Source organism: Eumetopias jubatus, unplaced genomic scaffold (assembly GCF_037043125.1).
Source record: "Eumetopias jubatus isolate StellerSeaLion01/CBP00866 unplaced genomic scaffold, mEumJub1_p1.0 scaffold_1, whole genome shotgun sequence".
NCBI lineage: Eukaryota > Metazoa > Chordata > Mammalia > Carnivora > Otariidae > Eumetopias > Eumetopias jubatus.
Window position 1 is genome coordinate 95,750,917 of NW_028274807.1, and position 21,621 is coordinate 95,772,537.

The 21,621-nt window shown below is 40.7% G+C and overlaps 1 protein-coding gene and 1 pseudogene across 4 annotated transcripts in view; one reads left to right on the forward strand and one right to left on the reverse strand.

The window, feature by feature from the left end:
* Positions 1 to 2,360: 2,360 nt before the first annotated feature.
* LOC114209089 (cell division cycle protein 16 homolog pseudogene) lies at positions 2,361 to 4,440 on the reverse strand (annotated as a pseudogene).
* Positions 4,441 to 9,636: 5,196 nt separating this feature from the next.
* The window catches only part of GOLIM4 (golgi integral membrane protein 4), a 78,384-nt gene continuing 66,399 nt past the window's right edge, over positions 9,637 to 21,621 (forward strand). For all 4 annotated transcript variants that reach the window (XM_028103125.2, XM_028103124.2, XM_028103127.2 and 1 more), the window contains exon 1: positions 9,637 to 10,461. In XM_028103125.2, the coding sequence (XP_027958926.1) occupies positions 10,275 to 10,461 (187 nt within the window). In that variant the 5' untranslated portion in view covers positions 9,637 to 10,274. The remainder of the gene's footprint in view (positions 10,462 to 21,621) is intronic.

Below are 21,621 nucleotides of genomic sequence, written 5' to 3' on the forward strand. Positions count from 1 at the left end.
TCACATACCTTTTCTTGATCACCAGTTCCTCCTTTTACCTCACGAGTCATTTCAATGTATGGTAGAAGCCCTTAACTCCACTTAACCAACTCCCTGGATGACAGGAGGCCTTCCCCCCAACGCATGCACTTCAGGGCTGAGGACTCCTGGCACTTCAACTAATCTTTGCTTGGCCTGTGTTTGCCCCCTTTACTGAATGCTTCATAGAAACTAGTGGTTTGTTCTAAAAGCTGTTTATGCAATTTCACTTGCTATTTTAATTATGTAATTTAATCAACTGTTATGTAAACTAATGAAATATGAGAGTGAAAAAAATAAAAGAGTTGTTTCTATGAAAATTAAGATAAGTGATTTGGAAAAGCTCCATAATGGCTGGTGTCTGAAAGAAAAATTGCGGTCAAATTAGGTGAAAAACAAAACCAAGAAAAAACTCCTTCCAATCGAGATGTATTTACATTGAATGACCTTACCATACAAATATCCTGAAGATCTTGCCCCACTCAACGAAGCTGAAACTGGAATCTGAACGATGTTCTTTGGCTTAAGTGGCTAAGCTGAGCTCCAACCAAAAACAGATCCCCACACAAAGCCAAGGCCTTGCCCTGCATCAAAAGAGAGTGAAAGCAAAGTAACATTTCTATGTTTTGAGGGGTCTATGCATCACTTTTCTTTTTCCCAGCTTGAACTGCCTCTACTGATTAACCGACACCATTGCCTTCTCTAACAGGCCTCCTTCTCTAGAAATCATGATTACATCATGAGGCCTCTTGTTCTCTTGCTCTGCTCTCTCCCTGAGTAATTTATTTTCCAACCAGAGCTCCAATTTAGCCTTTAAATCAACAAGTACCAAATACACAAGCTCTTCACCAAAATGGTCCATGGTTCATTCATCATTATATCCTCCACCTTCCATTTCCCTCCCCGCACTGTGCCTTGCATACAATAACTACTTGAGAAAATTGTTGACATGTAAAGCATAATGAAAACATTAGTCCAGGGGTGCTTGGGTGGCTCAGTCGTGAAGCGTCTGTCTTCGGCTCAGGTCGTGATCCCCACGTCCTGGGATCGAGCCCCACATCAGGCTCCCTGCTCTGCGGGAAGCCTACCTCTCCTTCTCCCACTCCCCCTGCTTGTGTTCCTGCTCTCGCTGTGTCTCTCTCTGTCAAATAAATTAAAAAAAAAAAAGAAAGAAAACATTAGTCCATAAATTATAACCCAAGAATTAGAAATCTAGCTTGAATAAGTGGATTACAAGGAAAGTCCCTTAAGGTCATAATTCATCCCTTTTCAACTATTAGAGAAGCTCAATTAATAATTATGATTAGAAAATTATCATTTTAAACTGGGTAGCTGATTTTTTTTAAATCAACTGTTAGTTTTCCAGAAATGTACAAACAAATTTAGGTCGACAGTGACAGTATCACTACAACATTCAATTTTATTTAAATGAAGTCCAGAGTTTGTCTTGTTCTCTTAAATCCTGTGGGTTTATTCTCTCTGAAGCTCACCAGCACAGATATGATTATCCCTTGAGTTTTACAGATAAGAGAATTAAGGTCCTAACAGTTACTGACTGACTGTTGACCTCATATGTAGCTTGTAACTTTTTTTTCTTTTTTTAAAAGATTTTATTTATCTGACAGAGAGAGACACAGCGAGAGAGGGAACACAAGCAGGGTGAGTGGGAGAGGGAGAAGCAGGCTTCCCGTGGAGAAGGGAGCCCAATGTGGGGCTCGATCCCAGAATCCGGGGATCATGACCTGAGCTGAAGGCAGGTGCTTAACGACTGAGCCACCCAGGCGCCCCTCATGACTTCCTTCTAAAGCATGCATTATGGGCAGGGGGGAAAAAAGTAACTTTACAGTAGAAAAACCTGGTAGACACCATCAAGATTACCACCGTCTGTGATAAGTCATGCTGATACTGTGTACCCCCTAACATGTGATGAGAACAGTACTTCATCCACATCTGTGGTATTTTCTTCCCAAAACCAAGAACTCTAGTCCAATATGAGAAATACATCAAACAAACTCAAATCGAGGGATATTCTACAAAACAACTGACCAGTCCTCCTCAAATCCATCTAGGTCATGAAAGACCAGAGAAGCCTGAGACATGGTCACAGCAGAGAGGAGCCTGAGGAGAGCTCAGGGCACTGTGGCTCCTGGACGGCATGCACTTCTCTGTTATGACAAGGTTCCTTGGTTACTTAAGATGTGAATGGGGAGAAACCCGGTGAGGGGTCTGTGGGAGCTCTCTGCTACCTTTGCAGCTTTTGTCCATAAACCTAAAATCAGTCCAAAAGAAAAGGTGATTGAAAAAGAAAAAAAAAAAAAGACATAATACACAATTTACCTCTTTATTCCTCTACACAGAATTGTTTTGTAGGATCAGAAAACATGTGTTGCAAAGGTGTGCAGTCCGGTCTCTTCCAGCACGTCTCTATGCCTAAACGGAGAGGTGCAGTCTGCCTTTGTGTCAAGAAATGGGGAATTCTGAAGATAGGACAAGGATGTGAGGAAACCCTGACCTCCCCCAGGACAAAATGGAGCTGAGAGCTGTCTGCAATCATGTGCTGTGGTCTGACATAGAGGTCTCCAGCATCATGTCACTTTCGTTCATTTTAATTTCGAAGGTTTCTTCCAAGGAAGATCTGGGATCTGGAGTTTTCCTTGAGGTTTCTAGTGGTGCAAGCCCTGTTTCTTCTGTAGTCTGTTTTTCTACTTCAAATTCCCTGAAATCCCATGGAGGTGAAATAATGTTTTTTAGTGTCTTCATTGTATGCACATCAAAGTCATAGCATTTTAATTTGTCTTTAATGTCTGCTCCAATGTAAGCTTCAGAATCACCAATGTACATCTCAATGCAATGACCAAGCATTGTAACAGAAAATGTATCTTCTCGCCTAAGACCAAGAGCTGTGTGGAAATAGTCAACAGCATTTTCAAAGTTGCCCATCAGACTATGGATATACCCTATGGCAGAATACGTGGATGCGTTCTGGAGAATTAACACCAGCGCCTGATGGTGATAGTCCAAGGCCTCGGCATACTTTTTAAGCTTCCTGCAGACATGCCCCAAGTTGTTCAACAAAGGCTCCCATTTGTCAACTGTTACCTCATTTCCAATTGCTTTAATTTTTTCCAAAGCATCAAGGAACCATTTTTCTGCTGTTTTCCATTCTCTGTTCTGAAACGCAACCACGCCAACCTCGTGCATAACAAATGGGTCTTCTGGTGCAATGCTTAGCGCTTGGCCAAAGAATCTTTCAGCCAATTTTGAGTTATTGGTCAATCCGTATTCTAATCCGATGTACAGCATTGGCAAATACCCTTTCATCAGCTGTGCGGCCGTGAAGTAGGCAGCCATGGCCTGGTCGTGCTCACTCTCCACTGCAAACGAGCGCCCGTATGCTACCCACACAGGCCCGTAAGTCTTCTCAAGTGTTGTTGCTTTGCTGAGATATCTTCTGGCATGTTCATTTTTATGACCAACCATGAGATAGTAGCATCCCACTGCAAACCAAGACACAGGATTACTAGGATATAGATTCACCAACTTATGAGAAAGATAGAAAAGTTCATTTGCTTTATTCAGCTCCACAAGTGTCCCTATATGTACAGGTAAACAGTTTGCATGGAAAGGATCTTTCTCCATTACTACAGAAGTAAGCTTGTAGCACATTTTAAAATCACAGTTATAATAATGTCTTTCAGCTAAAGACACTACCACATCCAGATTCTCTTGCAAACCATCTACAGACTCGGGGAGGACAGTTTCACTAGGTTTATTATACTTTTTTAATTTGTTCTCAAAGAGAAAGCATAGCAATTCCTGTTCTTCAGTACAGAGCTTGCTAAGAGGTAGTGACTCAAGAAGTTCTTTTTCTTCTTGGGCTGTCAACATGTGATGTGATGTTAAAAGATCAAATGCTTCAAAACAGTAGGCATCGAGCTTCAAAGCTTCTTTGTAGCTAGCTATAGGTAGCTAGAGCTCGGTTATCCAGGGCATCGTAGATCTTCCCTCGTAGGAGACAAATAGAACTCTTTATCGAAGACTGTGACATTTCCCAGTCACTGGAGGGGTCTTTCAAGCCACTTTCATCCTTCAAGTATTTCTCAAATAACCTTTTGTTGATTGGCTCCTCCATATCAAGAATATCAAGAGCCTGCTGATGCTCTTTTGCAGCATAATGGCATCTAGCTGCAAGGTAGCGACATGCTTCATATAGTTTGTCCAGTTTTCGTGACCGAAGTGCATGAGCTGCTCTATGATATTGTGCTGTTAGGTACAGACACTGAGCCAACCAATAAATGTCCTGGGGTTCCTCATGAGAGAGTGAAGCTACTTTATCTGCCCAAAATAGAGCACTTTGATACTGTTGCTGGTCCAGGTACTGCCGGATGCGCTTCCGCAGCCGCTCCAGGTTCATGGCCACGCGGCCGAGGAGTCCGACTGAGCGGCGTCCGCAGCCACAGCGCGACCCCTCCTTCCCGCTGCCCGCTGGGCCCACCCGGAGCCCGCGCCGCAGCCGCCCGCACCCGGTCCGACTCCCGGTAGTTTGTAACTTAAATGGGATTTGTATACTGGCAGTAGGCATCTTGAGTCACTTTTGAATGTTCCTGAATCCCTTTACAATTGGGCAGGAGAATCAGGAGCTAAGTAGCAAAAAATGAAACTCTTCTATCCATAATTATGACTCATCTGCTCACCAGCCTGTCTAGGATTATGCCATTAGAGTTCAGTCCTTTGGCTTAATATATTTTCTCACAAAATTCTTGAGAGCAATAATAAGTTTATAATTCATCTGTTAATATCTTCCTATTAATTAATGTATCCAATTTGCTTTCCTTTGAATAACTGATTACTCGAAGGACAGTAATAGGTGTTTTGAGGAAGATTATTTTAGATTTTTGTCCTTTGTCTTCAAGAAGGGAAGGACAATGTATGCGTATGTGGGTGGGTAGTAGGGAGTGAAGGGCATAGTCCTAGACAAGGATCCTGGGAAACAAAAGGAGATTCCTGGGATGTTGGATGCCAAGATTTGAAAAGTTGCACTAGAGAGTAGAATGAGAAGGAGTAGAGTGAGGGAAGACATGTGTTTTTATTTCACAATTTTAATATGAGCTGAACTTAATGCTGAGGTAACTCGACTCTTACGATCTTTTTCTTTTCTTGAAAGTTCGCTCCACTTTATTTCTAAGTAAAACCATTGACAGTTCCTTTGTTTTGACTCAAAATATTCCTGAAGCTAGAGCATAAAAAAATATTTATGGAGCAGATTATGATTTCCCTTAGGAATAGTTCTGAAATTGAATGTTGAATTTCTGACCCAGGACTTAGCATTGGATACATCATAAATATGATCAGCCATGTCTCATGATAATTAAGAAATTACTACACATACCTATCATATAACATTAAAATTTTAATACCAATTCTATAAAATGGTCATGGATAAACCAAGCACGTCTTTTATACAAAGCAATCCAATAAACTATACATTTTGGGGGTAACATTAAAAATGTCATGTTTCATTGACTACTGATCTTCCCACCATCTGTTTATCTGAAGTCTCTGAGTTACTGAAGACAGTCAGCTGGTGAAAGCGGCCTGAAAGAATCAATGGAAGATTTGGGAAGTCCAGTTCACCTGAGTCTCACATATGGTCCTTTTCCATATATTCAAATATTCTATGAAACTAAACTCTTTTCTAAAACTAATATGCTAGCTATAATAAACATTAAGCAACAAATTCAAAATAATTTCTTATGCCACCTTAGAATTTGGAAGAGTTTATGGTATACTAGATTGTCCTGCTTTAGAAGGATGTTAAAGACATTTGACATGATAGTTCTTATTTCTTTAGTCTAGCTACATATCTACACATTTAGGGGCTCCTAAATAATTTTCATTTTTTAATTATGAAATAATTTTCATACTTTGTTAATCTGCTAACAATTATCACCAGGTCATTAGCAAAATTTTGTGGAAAAGGAGTTTCAAAACATCTCTCACAGAGTCCTCAAAAAAACAGAATATCTTGAATGTAGCTTCCTTACCTCTCAAAACAGAGTACATATAATTGGCAAGCAGGAAGCCTTGTGTTAATTAGGTGATAGCAAATGGGTGAAGTGGCAAAAAGGCAGAGATGGAGAGTATAGTTTTCTGCAGAGGAAAAAGGATAGTTGATTTCTGCGAGATTTACATGAAAAGGTTAAAGCTGTGCTTTATTAATACTGAAACACCATTTACAATTTTATTTTTTTATTGATATATAATTGACATATAACACTATATTATTTTTAGGTGTATGACATAATGATTCAATATAAGTATTTATTGCAAAATGGTCACCACAATAACTCTAATTAACATCCATCACCACACAGCTACAAATTTTTATTTATTTATTATTTTTGTTTTTTTGGCTACAAATTTTTAAAAAAATTATTTAACATTCATCACCTTTTCTTAGGTGTTGATGTCTCTTGCAAACTATTGAATTCAATTTGTAGAAAGAGATTTAATTGAAAAATTTCACAGACAATGGAAACTACTTACTCTAGGGTGGGTCATCTATTTTTATAAATTATACACCGGCTGTATCCCTCAGCTATATTTTTCTTGCCTTCCCCTATTTTGAAAATGAACAAATTTTATTGAAATGATAAATATAAGAATGCTAGGGTTTCCAAATATTACCTGAGTCCTTCTCAAATGTAAGACCTTTAATCTTTAATTTCTTCCTGCTTAGAAATAAAATATTAAACTGGTGAAATACCTCAGGATATATAATTTTAAAATTATATGTATTGTTAAATATATGGCATATAGAAATATAATTATATAATACTATTTTAAAAATGATAAATAAAAATAAAATAGAACTAACAACGAACCTCACAAGACCAGTAGAAATAGCTCATCTATTACAAGTTCTACCCAAAGGCAATGTTATGTAAATTAAATTTATAGGCCCTGGATAGCTTCCCCAATGTTGGCCTCTCAAAAGCTTTATACTGATATTTTTAAGAAACTAGCAGCATACTTCACCTTGGAAAAGTAATTTTATAAAGACACTGCCATTAGTGATTTTATATACTTCTGCATACCCTTCCTGAATTTGAAATAATGGATAAGTCCAGGTAATAATTTTTGTTCTCTTTCAAATTTTATGACTAAAATATTGAGTTGTGTTTTATGGCCTACATTTATTATATTCTGTAGAGTCAGCCAGCAGCTTTAGGCAAAGAATACCTTTGGATTCTGAAATCAGATGCAAAGGAATCAGAGGTTTAAAATGAGTAATCATGTATTCCAGAAGCATAAGAATCTTCCAAAGATTCTGAAATACAACTAAATATTGCAAACTGTGTAATGTATGAGTAATAATTTTCCAACCCTCTGTACAATTTCTTCCTTCCTTTCTCTTTCTCTCTTTCTTTTTTTGTCTGTCTTTCCCTCCCTCCCTCCCTCCCTTCCTTCCTTTTCAGTTAAGATAATTTTCTCTCCTTTTATGGGCCAGGATTGTTGCTTCATTTCCTCCTGAGTAGTTTTGGTAGTACTTTTGGAAGAAGAGTTTATTTAGCAAATTGTACACTGATAATACCAAGGACTTTTTATAAGGAATTTTAACAAGGTTGCAGGAACTATTCAGTCTCAGTTTTTAAGAGTAAAACTGAACGAGGGAAATTTAAATAGTGGTAGGTTGAATAACAAGTAGGGCTATATAATATCTGTATGACAGAACAAAATTCTAAAACTTGCTTAAATAATTTTCTTTTTAAACCAGGTTCTCATTTTAACGGACCAGACAGTTTGTTAATATCATTTGTTTAAAAAGAATGAGAACTGTGGCTTCCACAGGAGAAAGAGATAAAAATAGCAGGATTCTAACCTAGATCTACTCCTGCTGAACTCCTTTCTGCATGTCGAATGTAAGTCCTAGAGCTATCACAGTCCCTTTAATAAACTTTAGTTTCTTTACCAAACTGTGAGGCTAATACCTAATCTGGGTGTGAAAAGTGAGATAGTGTATTTGTAAATGAAAGCATTTTTTTTTTAAGATTTTATTTATTTTGAGAGAGAGAATGAGAGAGAGCATGAGAGGGGGTTGGGTCAGAGGGAGAAGCGGGCTCCCTGCTCAGCAGGGAGCCCGATGCGGGACTCGATCCTGGGACTTCAGGATCATGACCTGAGCCGAAGGCAGTCGCTTAACCAACTGAGCCACCCAGGCGTAAATGAAAGCATTTTGAACAATATAATTATTGTTATATTGTAAGTTATTGTTTATTAGGGAAAAGCAGATGCCAGGCAAACTTAGTTTTCATGGTAGTATAAATGTCATAGGCTTGCTAGGTTGTAAGGAGGTTTATTTTATGGTTTAGCATTCTCTAATTTCAGAGTCTACCTAAAAAAGTTCTGCATCAGAGACCACCTTTATGTTTAATTGGCTATGCAGATCTACCCTCATTTTGAGCACCCATTGGCTATTATTGTGATAACTAAAGTCTGGTTAGAATATCATAAAAATTATGCAGCATAAAATAAATTCCATGACATTTCTGAGGCATTTGAGAAATAATTTACTTTCTTAGAAGTCAGGTCAAGAGCAGAAACAAAATTATCATTTATGCCTAACCTCAATTTTCCCCCCTCAAGTATATAAAAAGAAGAAAAGCACTGTTTTCTTTGAATTTGATTTTCTTTGAAGAGGTTTGTGGTTTTATTAAGTTTTACTTTGTTTTACATAGGGAACCTTTGTTGGCCTTTAAAATGTAATTTAGCAATGTAACTGATGTACAATCAAGCAAATACATATGACAAAATGTATGCATACTTATTTCAGCCGCTGAGATTTGTTTTTAAATTACTCTGTTTGGAGCCCCGGAAAGAAAATGAGATCATTTCTTTCCCCTCTGCCAAAGGCAAGCTGATTTCCCCAACCCACATGGATAGTTGAGCAGTAAGTCTAGCGTGTTAGCGTGGCTGAGTCTCCCGACTCGTGTCCTGCCATCAATGAGCACACACGCATTCACTCTAGCACGCGGGATGGGGCAAGAGTCCATTGGCAAGACATCACCGGTTCGGCTACGCAGCTTATGCTGACGGTGTAGCTATGCCGTGTGTCTGCCGCATCTGCCCAGTGGCTGGGGTAAGAAAGGAAGAAAGGGTATTTGGTAGAGTGTAAGCAGTTGCTCCCACCCACTCTCTCTCACTTATATACACTGTACTCCTCTCCCCACGTGCATTCCGAGTGCTGGGTCACGCACACACTCACTTGCACTCTCACACACGTGCGCACCGTAGCTCACCCAGCCGCAAGCCGGGACACGTCGCCCGGGCACCCCAACCTTCCCGCCCCTGGCTCGGCGACCTCTCCCCATCCACCCGCGCTCCACGTGGGCGCACCCCGGCGCCAGGCGGCAGCTCTGCCCACGGAGCCCGTCGCGGGCCCCCGCGGTGGGAGGGAAAGGCGCGGCCCCGGGGTCGGACGGACAAAGCCGGCGTCCAATCGAGCCCCGCACTGCCTCCCCGAAGGGAGGGAGCGGCGGCTCGGACGGGCCCAATGAGCGGGGAGCCCGAGTGGGACTTCCTCCCGGAATCCCGTTGGCCAGAATAGCGGGGCCGTGGGTGACACGTAAGTTGGGTGGGAGGCGGCGGCGGCGGCCAAGGTTCGGCAGCCCCGTCAGTGACACCGGCCCGCCGTCCCCCCAAACCCAGCCGGGCCAGCCGGCCCCCGCCCATCCACCTACCCCCGCGGGCCGCGCACGGAGGCGCCGCCGGGAGCCGCGTCCCTTTGTTGGGCGCGCACCCCCTCCTTTTGGTGGCAACAAAGTCGCGCAGTGGGGAGCCGCCACGAGGGGGCGGGGAGCGGCCGGGGCGGGACTCCGAGCGCCGCCGGGGGCAGCCGAGCCAAAAAGTGGGGAGGAGGAAAAAAGGCAGGCGGTGTCTGGGGACCGGCGCGGGCAGAGCCCGCTCGGAAGTATGCGGAGGGCCCACTCTCGGGCCCGTGCACTCGCGGAGAGCCAGCCTCGCAAAAGTTTGGCGGCCGCTGCCCAGGCGGCGTCGATGGTTGTGCGCCCCGCGGCGCGCGGGGACTGAGCGAGCGCCACTTCCCCTCGGGCCCCGCTTTTGTGTCTCGCGTCTTCTCCTCATGCTGCGTCCGGCCACCTCCTGCGGCGGCTGCTGCTGAGGAGCTCCGCTCAGGCAGAGGGGAGGAAGGGACGGCGGCGGCGGGGGTGGCCGCGGCGCGGGGTCCAGGCGGGACTATGGGAAACGGGATGTGCTCCCGAAAGCAAAAGCGGATTTTCCAGACGCTGCTGCTGCTGACCGTGGTGTTCGGCTTTCTCTACGGCGCGATGCTCTATTACGAGCTGCAGACGCAGCTGCGGAAAGCCGAGGCGGTGGCGCTCAAGTACCAGCAACACCAGGAGTCCCTTTCCGCCCAGTTACAAGGTACGGTTAACGGGACGCGCGCGGCCGGTGGCCAACTTCGCCCCGCGCCTCCCGCCCCGGCTGGAAAAGTGGCTTTGGTGAAACGCTGGCACTGAGGGTGCCACTTCTGACCATCACGGACATCAGAGGCGAGCCCTGCAGGGCCGCCGGGTTTCCGAAGTGTCAAGGGAGATGACATCCCCACCTCCCACTTCCTCCGGCGGTTACGTTTGAAATGGCTAGCACCAGCGGCCGGTCGCGCCGGGCGTTGGATGCGACGGCGCCTACTGAGCGCTTTACCCCAGCACTTGTCAGTGGCCCAGCTGTAGTCTGGGCAGGCCGACCAGTAGCCATTCCTCTGTTTCTGCCAGCCCATCCCGGGGTGGGGGGGGCATGGTCTCTGTTGCTGGGTATTCGCTTTGAGTTGACTTTGTCAATAGCATAAGAAATGGAGATTGGCAGTGATTATTCAAACTATGCTGTTTTTTCAAGGGAAATTTAGCCATGACCTAGCTGCCCAAACCAATGGCCCAGTCGAATGGAACCTAGACCTGGTAGTTTCTGTTAATAGGGTGACTTTAGTGATGTTGGAAGTGTTGGAAAAGTCCACACTACTACTGTTCACCATCTTGCAGGTATGTTTTTTTGGGGAAAAAAAAAGTTTGTCTTCCTGAGTAACTTTTAGTTTATCGCAGAGGTAAGGGTGTCTGTGTGTTGTGTATTTTACAGTTAGCCTTGAGAAGTCCAAGGGGAGAAACACAGTTTTTCGTTCTATCAGATACAGTGAACACAACTTGAGCAAGACCTGCAGAAAGATTTAAAATTCCTATCCTTCTATTTTAGAATCTCATTTAATGTAAATTTCAGAAACATAAATGATGCATGACTGAACTAAGCACCATGTGGTCTTAAGAGCATAGTCGTCCTATACATATTTTGTGAAAGCTTTTACTTGTACTTGTGTCTAGTTTTCAACAGTCATGCAGTCCGCTCCCCAACCAAAAAAAAAAATACTACTAGAAAGCTGTGAGTAGTGAAATGTTGACAGTCTTTGCTGATAATGCAAATATAGCTTATTTCATATTACTGGGAAGATACAAGCTGGATGGATGTTTGTGTCAGTGTATGTGTATACAAATAGAAAACAGATGCCTTTTCGTTGCTTCAGCTATTTTGAGTGTTTTCTAGTAAAAAAAAATTAAAATGAGAGAAAATGACATGTGGCTGATTGCTTGGTCTTATTTTCTCTTCCCAACTTAGAAGAAAGGGAAGTATTTTTAGCTTACTGAAGCTGCATAGCCACAGGCAGTGAAAATATGTGAGCTGGGTCTGGGTTTGGTTCAAAAAGAAACCTGTTTTGATACAGACTTAGGTTAAGAAAATTTTTCTTTAAACTTGTTGAAATTTACCCATGACTTATTGTTGGTATACAAATTCTGGGTATTTATGTATTTACTTATTTTACTTAGAAGACATTAGTGGTTTCCCTAAGAAGTTCAGTACAGTTAGACAAAGGGATAATTTTGCCATCTAATACTACAAGGGCAGGACTGGATTTTCCCACATGTGGCTGGAAGGGGCGTGTATGGTGGATGATATGAGGTTGGTGCCTTGGTGTCTTAGTTTAGGAGACCCAAGCAAACAGATGCCGTCAAGTTCACCAGTACATCCTCAGCAGTGCACAGTGCGGGACACTCATGAGGGAATCAATATATATTTATTCAGTCAACAAACGAGCTGTTATCCTGAACTGTGGTGGGAAGATTAATTCAGCGCACTTTTGTCTGCTTTCTCAGGCTTCACTTCCCTGTCTCTGCTTTTTGAAAAGCAAAACAAAACAAAATAACAACAAAATATTTTGCCCAAGTAGAGCTTCTGCCTCAGCAGCCAATGCTGGGACTGACTGAGGCCCTGATTTCTGAGTCATGGCCTGTATTTGCAGTATTTGATTTTGAAAATCAATCTCAATTTCTTTTCTCCTTTTATTTGCCTTCTTTTGGTGGTGGTAGTAGGGGAGACTGGTGGCAAGTGGTAATACAAGGCCATTAAAATATACAACATTTGTTTTGTAGCAGGAGATGAAAAAATGTAGCTAGTTTGAGTGGACTTAACGTCCGTTTCTTAATGTATTTTGCCATTTCCTCTTGAATTGTGCTGCAACAATTATAATACGGTTTTGCCTGAAGAATGATTTCCTAAGCAGGCTATCGTTTCTTTTTTTAATGGATTCACGATTGACTTCTAGAGCATGTATTTTGGATTTCACATCTGCAGGCCATTTAATGAAGATTTTCTGATGGTATGCAGCTTTTGCTTCCCTTTTCCAATGACAAATGACATTTTACTCAGCAGCGCTATGTTGTACCACCTGCATAGATTTGTTTTGAGGGCATTAGGCTGTCCATTCTTAGGACTTGTTTAGTTAAGTGAGATCTCTTGACCTGAGTTGGATTAAGATCAGAGTTAATTATGAGTGGCCTTCTTTAAAAAAATATATATATATATATATATGACTCTTGAAATGTTTAAGTAGTTTGGCCCTGTAATCTGAAGGTATACATTTGTTAAGTGAGCATATTTAGGTCATCTTCAGTTTAAGAATGGGTTGTACTCCAGAGATTATTTTGAAAGTAGGTTACGTCTAACTTCAAGTGCCTTTTGTAGTAGACCCATTCCATAAATAGACGGTGAGGGGTGACCTGGGGAAAATTTCAAGACTAAGCAACACCCTCTCCAGTGAAAACAAATGTCTATGTTTGCCAGCCAGTATGTCTCTTTCCTCCACTATCTCCCGCTTCTGCTGCACATTAATTCTACTGATTAGTGGGGCAGGGGTTACAACCTTTGACCAGCACAGTGTTTACTTAACCTCTTAAATTTTTTAAAAACTGCTTTCAGGTGGGCCATGCCCCACCCTCTGTGTCTATACACAGTGGTTCTTAGCTCTGACTGCCCCTTAGAATCACGTGGGCAGCTCCCAAACCCAATCAGTCACAGTCTATGGGGGTGAAACCCACATGGTGTCTTCCCCAGGTGATTACAGTATGCAGCCAAGGTTGAGAATTGCAGCCCTGTAATCTTAAAACTGAGCCACTTCACACATTTACTTTACTTGCTTGGTCGCAAAGACGTCCGAGGGTTTTATTGTCGCTTTTACCCCAGCATGTGATTCAGATTCTAGTCCTGCAGCTTTCTGTGTGAACTTGGCCCTCATTTTTCTTATTTAGACGATGGAGATTAGAATGATCTATTTCATAGGGATAATGTGAGGATAAAATAATGAATACCTATGAAGCTCCTAGGACATACCTGGCACACAGTAGGTACTGCTCATTAAAGACGATCTGTTATTATCATCATGGTCCCTGTTTGAGGTAAGATATTTCACATCTTTCTCTTCCCAGGTTTGTCATGGGTAAAAGTTTTAAAATTGACAAAATTTGTTTTTATAATTAGCTACCTCCTTTTATTGTACCTGATTGAACATCAAAGGAAACGGGTAAACAGACATGAATCCAAGTACTTCCCTCTGGAGAGGGGACCTTCACTGACAATTTAAACTTAAAAAATTAAAGTAGGGTTACTGATTAACTCTTCTGTGTCATATCAGATAAGAAGAGGGTGTAACTCCTAGGGTAGGCAATAACCTTGTGTAATAGCATCTGGAATAGAGATAGAACTATTTAAATTTTTTAAAAGTAGGGGCAAATGGCCCCTCATTCCTGAAACACTGTATTACATTTTTGCAGTGCTTTTGGCCCTCCCAGTGATGGCCAGAAACCATTAAGGAAAGGTTTATATAATGTTTCCTACGCTCCTGTTCCAGATAAGTGTATTGCAACTATTTAAAGTAAAAAAAAAGTGGGCACCTGGGTGGCTCAGTCGGTTGAGCACCTGCCTTTGGTTCAGGTCATGATCCCAGGGTTCTGAGATAGAGCCACCTGTCAGGCTTTCTGCTCAGTGAGGGGGGAGGGGGTCTGCTTCTCCCTCTGCCCCTCCCCCTGCTCATGCACGTGAACTCTCTTTAAAAAAAAAAAAAAGTTTGGTGCTTCTAAGGCTCATACTGTTATTTAAGTTAGTTGTCCCTTGCATTGTGCTTCTAACACAGGATGGCATGCTAGCCATCACACTGGTGATATGTTCACGCTCAAAGAACTGGTGACTTCTTTGTTTTTAACCTACCCTGAATCTGCTTAAAAAAGAGTAAGAGTCTCCTTCAGCTCAGGGCCAGGCTTTCTTTCATCTCCAGTGCGTGGTGCCTGGCATATAGTAGGAGCTCAGTAGAGAGTAGGTCTATAGCTTTGTGGTATTCTCTGTCTGCTTATGAATGTGCTTCTATACAGTGGGCAGGGAAGTGTAGTGGATACAGGCTGAGGGGTCAGAGTACTTGGGTTTCAAGTCTTGCTGTCTTTTTTTTTTACCGGCTGTGTGATCTTGGGTAAATTACTTCTCTGTGACCCACTTTTATCATATGTAATAATCAGAATAATAATGCTTATAATAGGTTGTCATGAGGATCAGTCATGTTAGCTGGCTTACAATGCCTAGAAGTATAAGGCTTACATTTTGGACTGTACAACAGAGTGGTTCACGGAACTCAGTGATTTAGACCCATGAGTGTGGCTGTATGTGGTTAGGTATACTCATTTTCAAGTGCAAAGTTAGGCCTTACATCAACTAGATACTGTTCATTAGATGAACATTTGCATTTAAAAAATAGAATTAAATATTCTTTAACTTAAGTAGTTTTTATTTATATGTAAATCCCTGCCTTAAAATGCATTCCCCGAATAAAAGATGAAAGCTTCTAGGTACTTTGTGAAAATCTGACTCAATTAAGCATTCTGTTAAATATATATGATTTGCACAAATTTGTATGATTCTACATATTGTGTCTGCCTTAGTCATCCGTATAAATTGGAACATGCCCATATTGGTTGACCACATAAGAGAATTTTTCATTATTTGTGAGCCTTTAGTTTAAGTCCCAGATAAATTGGAAGCCTTGCCTTGACTTTATTCTCTTCTGCCTTTCCGAGGACAGTTTTTTATAGGGCCAGGGCACAAGACAGGTTTCAGCAACTGTCAACGAATGAGTGACTTGGAGTTAGAGAACTGATATGCAACAGATGAGAAACTAAAAGAAGGGAAAGAGGGAACAGAGGACTGCTATCAGTTTATGACTTTTCAAAGCACTGAGGAATATTCTTGCTCACATGTTTATGTCTAAAAAGAGAGAAATGGACTAGTGAAGGGAGATTGGTTTTGGCATCAAGTACTGTTTGAATACAGCTCTGGTGTTCACAGGTAGAGACCTTGAACAGGCAAGTAACACCTCTGGACTTCAGTTTCTTCATGTTGAACTGGGGATAACAATGTCTATTTTGCACACTTGTATAGATTGTAAATAATACATCCAAAATGACTAGCACGGGTCCTGGAGCACATTACTACTACATTTATTAGGTGACCAGGACTGCTGTTGTTGGATTAGCACTGGACTGCTTTTTATTTTGCTCGTTGTTTACTGCATCTGGTAGGCAATAGTGTTATTAGTTGTGGTCTAAATGTGGCTCTTTTCAGAATTAAGTGCCCAACTTGGCTGAAACTTTTATTTAAGACATTGTCACTCTGTCTTTTCTACTGTATTGACCCTTTCTTTCTTTCTTTTTTTTTTTTTTTTAAGAAAGAAAAGGCCTGCGTACACTTAGGTGGTGGTATCAATTAAGAGTGCTCTTTTTCATTTTGACAAATAGTGTTTTTATTTTATCGAGGACAAAATGTTTTTGCTACCTTTGCCAGTCAGTGCTTTATGGATTTTGTAGCTTTGGAAGTAAAAGTTATATATAATACAACTTTATTATAAAAGAAAAGTGGCAAACTATTTTTTTTTTCCTTTCAAGCTACTGTTCTTTAAAGGGAATGCATTTTGATAGAATTTTGAAAATTTATTTGAAGAAATTAAATTATTTTAAATACAGTATTTATTGAATGTCTACCAGGTTCAGGTGCTGTGTTAAGCACGTTACATGCATTTTTTTTCTTTTAACAGTGACATAAGCATGTTAATGTGAGTGAGCATTCTGAGGCTCAGAGGGGTTAATTAACTTGCTAGTGTCAAGGTCAAATCTAATGAAACTCAGCTTAGAACCCTAATGTAACTTCCCAGCCGTGTTCTTTTCACAGTACTCCATTGCCCTCAAAATTATTTACGTGTGTCTCATGACAATATTGATGGTTTTGAGAAAGTAGGTTAGGTGGGTCGTATGAAGAATCAAGATAAAATTTAGAATCAGAAGTAACAGGGTGATTATTTGATGCAGAGTGTAGGACATTTGCTGCTGTTACAAAAGGTAATTTTGGTTGTCATGGAGTTGAATTTAGTTGGTATGAAGATGCTGCATTAAATAATATTGAATCATATAATAAAAACCTTAAGCCCTTTTGATTTCCCTTTCACTGTTTTCTTGACAAGTCAAGGAGAAACTCTCAGTTTGATGCTAGAATTGCTCTCTTAGATATAGTTACTCATTTGTTTTTCTCAGAGAGCTGAATAAGGTCAGCCAACAGTTTGATAGCTAGAATTTAATAATTGTTTGTTGTTTTATTGCATTTTAAATTTACAGTCACTATATCCTTTAATACCATGTAAATCATATTTTCCATTTACAAGGTAGTAGTATACAGGGTTTTTTTTTTTTTTTAGAAGTTTATTTTAGGGGAAAAAGTGAAATTTGGCAACCCATAGTACCTGTGCAGGTTTTGCATACATAAAGTAAGAAGTCATGTTTGAGTACCTGCATGTCTGTAGTTCAGGAATGCATTAACTGAATCTGATACAGACATTGAATTTTACAGCTAAAGAAACAGTCTGAAGCAGATGAATCATTTATCGTATATCTCAAGTCCACGTATCCTGACTTCCAAAACAACATAGCATTCTTCTGTGCTCTGCTGTCTCTGGAGACCAGTACCCTCTTCTCAGTTCCAGCAGAAATGGGTGTTGCTATTTTTAAACAATGCTGTGTATTTCTGAATGGCATATTTGTGTTCTTTGTTTTTATTGGCCAGTGAGTGCTTATTCAGAGGACATGCCAGTCATTGCCCTTCACTAATAAACCTCACTAAATAGACTCATAGCCTGGAGGGATGTGGGCATGAAATAAATTGTTCTTTAAAACAGTATGACATTTTAAAAAATATTGCCTTAACTATTTTTTCATATATAAAATGTCACAATATGATAGATTGTAAATAGAAAAGTAAAAGATGGGCTGTCATTCTGAAAGATAAGGCATTATAGCACATTTGAATGACACTATTTCCTTTCTGTTGAGAGCGAGTTTAAGAAAAATATATAATCATTTCAGGAGAGTCGAACATTTTATTTCCCATTTCACATATCATTTAAACCCCTTCTTTAAGTGGAATTTTTGTTACAAACAACAACAAAAAATCTGGAAATCAAGAGATTTAAGAGGGCTTTAACATTGCTTATATGATCTTAACAATAGCTATGATGCTATATAGTAGATATTCTAAGCAGATTAAAATTGGGCAGCTGTTAATTACTTTTTTACTTAACTTGGTTATGTAGAATAGTTTAAGTTTTACATTAGTGAGATTAAATCTATAATCTGTCAACCTATTAACACATTGACCTTTAAAAGAATTTTATATCCTTTTTTAAAGGTTTGATGCTATAAAACACATTAATTTGCACTCCTGTCAAGCATCACTTTCATGAGAAGATGAAAAATAACTTGTCTTCACTATGTAGGTGAGCATTAGCTCTAAATCCAAAAGTCATCTAAGTTTGATCTGGGTGTGGTGAGGCTCCTTGGGTATAGTTCCTCAAGTACAGTTCCTTGTCATCTCTATATCTGTGAAACTAGAGTCAAGATACTGACCTCAATACAACCAACCTACAACAATGAGGCTGGCATAAGATACCTACGTGTTCTTGTTCAAAAAAGGGTAACATGCATGGTATTTTGGAGTCACTGGTCCATAGCAATTCTGAAATCCAGCTCGGCAGATGTTCCTTGACTAAGTTTCCAAACCTGGGGATAATTCTCCATGGCTCTTGATTCTTCTCCTTGGGCTGTTGGCTCTACTCTCTGAGTCATCTTTTCCTTTTTTCATGAAAGGTAGCATGTGGTTTGCAGCTGAGTTTTCTCAGCCTGCTGCCTGACAGTAGAATTGGGGGTTATATGGCCTTTTTTCATTTAGTACAGTCTCTGGTCCTTTCATTCTAAACCGGCAGGGTTTCTGCTGATCAAATCCTCTCAAAACTTTTGTCAGTCTCCTGTGAAACTCGGGGTTTACTCTGTTAGACAAAAACCACACCCACATATTTCTTGGAGATAAATCCTTCTCTACCTGGGGCTTCTGCTGAGACAAGGGATAGGCAGTGACCTTTCCCTTTCCAAAGGCCTGTTGATAGTCTCTCTGTGTCATAACCTTAAGCTTTTAGGAGACTTACGGTCTGACTGAATAGCTCCTTAAGAGGCCACATTTCTGGGGCACCTGGGTGGCTCAGTCTGTTGCACCTCTGATTCTTGGTTTCGACTCAGGTCATGATCTCAGGGTACTGAGATTGAGCCTGGTGTCAGGCTCCATGCTGGGTGTGGAGCCTGCTTGGGATTCTCTCTCCCCCTCTGTCCCTCCCCCAGCAACTTGCACATGCATGCTCTCACTCTCTAACAAAAAAAAAGGGGGGGGCACATTTCTAAGGTCTTAACAAGGATTTCTGAAGTCACATCTCTGTCTCATCTTTAGACCCTGTATTCTCTGACATTTTTCTGGAATTAATCTTTGCATGGAAGCTGTTTCTTAATTTCAGCATTGTTTGCTGTCCAGAGACGCTGAGAATTTTCAGAACTATCAAGTCCTGCCTCCTTTTTGTTCAGCAGTCCTTCCCTCAATTTATCTTCTCACAGTTTACTATAATCAGCAAGAAGAAACCAGGTAGCATCTTCAGCACTTTGCTGGGAAATCGTAGCTAAATTACCCAGTTCATTCAGCACATTTTTTTTTTTTTTTTACTTCTTATATAACTGCAAGTGACTGCAGGTCATGTAACTCTGCATAAGTGTGGGTATTGTTAAACCTTTTGTCACTACTTAATTTCCAGTTTCCAATAAAATTTTCCTCATTTTCATTTATGCCCTTCCTAGCAATCTCTTCAAAGTCCAAAATTCTGTGAACAATATGTTTAAGGCACTTTGCATGTTGACTCACACTCTTCTTAAGGCCCATTACACAGTTCCAAAGCTGATCACCTTTCAGATTTTTGTGATGGCAGCACCCTATTCCAAAATCTGTATTGGTTATCTTATTGCAGAGCCAATTATCCCCAAACTGAATTGGCTTAGAACAACAAATGTTATCTCACAGTTACTACGGGAAAGGAATCTGGGCTTAGCTGGGTGATTTTTTTCAAGATCTCTCATGATGTTGCAGTCAAGCTGCTGACCAGGGTTGTAGTCATCTTAAAACTTGCCTGGGATTGAATGATCTGCTTCAGAATTCACTAATGTGTTTGCTGGCAGGCCTCAGAAGATCCGCTTTTAATCTCAGTCATCTGGGCCTTTCCCTAGGACTTTCTACAGTTCCACCATGGAGCTTAGAAAATGATAGCTGGCTTCCTTCAGGGCAAGAGATCCAAGGGAGAGCTAAAGAGAGAGTATGCAAGAACCTAAGATGAAAGTGAAAGTATTTTAATAACCTCAATCTTGAAAGTGATAACCCATCACTTCTGCCATGTTGTGTTCATTAGAATTGAATCACTAAGTTCAGTCCATGCTCAAGGGAAGGGGTTTGTGAGGGCATGAATAACAGAAGGTGGAGGTCATTGGGGTCATCTTAGGAGCTGCCCACCACAAAGTGGCAGGTAATAATGTCATTATTGTCATTGTTGGCAGTATCATTACCAAGGTCATCATAAACTAACATTCACTGAGCACTTGCTCTGTAGCAGGCGCTGTTCTAAATTATTTTCTTGGATGATCCAACATAATACTTCTGTAAAAATGTGTTACTACATATTTTAATGTGATTTATTATTTAATTTGAAGTGTATTAGCAAGAAGTGGCATTTGAAATCATGACACTTTAGAGAGAAATTATCTGGTATTTAAACCATGTGACCTGTAAAGATTGAAATTAAAAGAGTCCCAAGTAACTCTCTGAAATATAAACCCAACTAGTAGGCTGACAAGGGAAATCCTATAGTGGAAAGCATCGTGTCCTTGAGGAGTTTCAAAATCCATTGGCAACATGTGAAAAGGTCTCACTCATACAGTTGACTGTATTTCTTTGGCAAGTACATAGGAATGCAGTGTAGTGTGTTTGTTCATATAATATTTTTACTTCTGACTGTTCCTTCTGATTTTATAGACTGCAGTTCTTGGTGAAGACCTTGTTATTTGATGGTCAGAAGATAAATTTGGGGGGGGTGGGTTTTACTGGTCTTAGAAAGATAAATATCTTTTATTTATTTATTTATTTTTAAAGATTTTATTTATTTGAAAGAGAGAGACACAGCAAGAGAGGGAACACAAGCAGGGGGAGTGGGAGAGGGAGAAGCAGCCTCCCGCGGAGCAGGGAGCTCGATGCGGCACTCGATCCCAGGACCCCGGGATCATGACCTGAGCCGAAGGCAGACGCTTAACGACTGAGCCACCCAGGTGCCCCAATATCTTTGATTTAAAGAAAGAACATTAATTGCATGACTGGTGATTTCAACTTGTTCATTGGTCTCTTTGAAAATCAAGTTAAAAAAATTACAATAGAAGAGTATTCTTTCATAATATTAATAAAAATAGATTATAAGAGCATATTATGAAAAAGTCATTAAATGTTTTCTAAACAATTGGTATTCCAAATTCATGGTATAACCTCACTCTTCTTAACATATTTTAGTAATTATAAGTAATTTAGAAATTACGAGTAAATACGAGATCAGTATTTCTCACAACCCTGAGATTAAGACGGGAGCTGTGATCAGGAGTCGGACAGTTAACCAACCGAGCCACCCAGGTGCCCCAAATATTTCTGTTTTCCATTTGACTTCTGTTATACCTTCCTAAATGAATTTCTATAAGAAATAGGATTGGGAAGTGGTTAGGGAATATCTTGTCAAAATGTGTTTGAGGCCATATGCCATTCAAGAATCAA